We start from the raw sequence: 1,236 nt of genomic DNA, 5'->3' as shown, positions 1-1,236 counted from the left end.
TGTATAAATATTTACTGTAATATTAAATTGACACGTGTATTTTAGCTGTGTTTGCCTTAAAGGCATTAAACTAACACCACCAAGTGACCTGGTTAACAAAAAAACCCCACACCACCAGATTTGTTACATTGTAGCACATCAGGTAGAAACATAACATACCCAATTTAAATTCACTATTTTTAAACTAAATACAAAAATAAGACATTTATCCCACAAAACACAGGACTCGCCTCATAGCCAAGAACCATCTTTAAGGGAATATGTTTCTTCCCGTAATGTTTTTCAACAAAAGGGAACTGAAAACCTCTATCTAGAAGCCTTCTCTTTTGCTCTTGTGGCGAGGCTGTTAGCGGTGGCCGCCCAATAGGCATCTGTGTGCTCTCATACTTTTTCTTCTTCTTCCCTGAGCCACCCTTGTATCTTCGGTGCGCAGCAGCCTTAAACTTCTTTCCCCTGAAGTGATAGGCGAAAATGGCTTTCAAATTGAGTTTTGACTTCTGCTTTTTGGCAATTTCTGATGATTTCACTGGACTTTGAGGAGACAGAGAAGAATCTGAACTTTCATTGTCAGGCACTCCTGCAATAGATTCTGCTTGTTGGCTGGCAGGTTGAGATCTCTTTTTTTGCTTTGAAGGTGCAGTGGAACACTTAGGATGATATTCACTGCCACTAGCAGCAGAGAGATGGCTAAAGAAGAAACCATGTTTACTTTCAAAAGAATGTATACTTTTATGATGTATCACACAGGTTCTGTACATGAACTAGAAATAAAAACTCACATTTCTGAATCACTGCTGTCCAGGAAAACTTCAGCTGAAGCAGCTGATGATTTACATATACTGTTAAGGTCATCTGAAGACTCCTCAGGAGCAGCATTCTTCTGCCTTGAACGTGAACACTCCATTAGTGTACTTGTTTCACAGGCATGTACCTTATATGGTTCTTTCTGATGACTGCATATCAGCTCTTGGGCGTCAGGGTAATCAGAGCCAGAAGCCTGGGATTCATCTGCATCAGTCATGTTTCAGTTGGCCCTAAAAATCAATGAGATGTTAATCAGATAACAAAGCCTTCCACCACTCCGCCTAACAGGGTAAACTTACAAGAACAATCTGTGAGCAAACTTCAACATAGATTTTCCTATGAACCACAAGCAAACGTATTAACCTTCAGAGTAACAGTTAAGTTGCAGCCACTTATCTCAATATATTCATCACATAATTTAGGTCAGAAGGT

The 1,236-nt window shown here is 39.6% G+C and overlaps 1 protein-coding gene across 1 annotated transcript; it reads right to left on the bottom strand.

The window, feature by feature from the left end:
* Positions 1-230: 230 nt before the first annotated feature.
* LOC104074685 (TATA box-binding protein-associated factor RNA polymerase I subunit D-like) lies at positions 231-1,021 on the bottom strand (the record flags this gene model as incomplete). Its single annotated transcript, XM_009574877.1, has 2 exons — positions 780-1,021; positions 231-687 (listed from the first exon to the last, which is right to left on the bottom strand). Coding segments are annotated over exons 1-2 (699 nt in total), but the record flags the coding sequence as incomplete, so codon positions are not given.
* Positions 1,022-1,236: the final 215 nt, after the last annotated feature.

This window comes from Fulmarus glacialis, unplaced genomic scaffold (assembly GCF_000690835.1).
Source record: "Fulmarus glacialis isolate BGI_N327 unplaced genomic scaffold, ASM69083v1 scaffold31673, whole genome shotgun sequence".
NCBI lineage: Eukaryota > Metazoa > Chordata > Aves > Procellariiformes > Procellariidae > Fulmarus > Fulmarus glacialis.
Note: the sequence above shows the minus strand (reverse complement) of the source record. Positions and strands in the feature narration are given on the sequence as shown.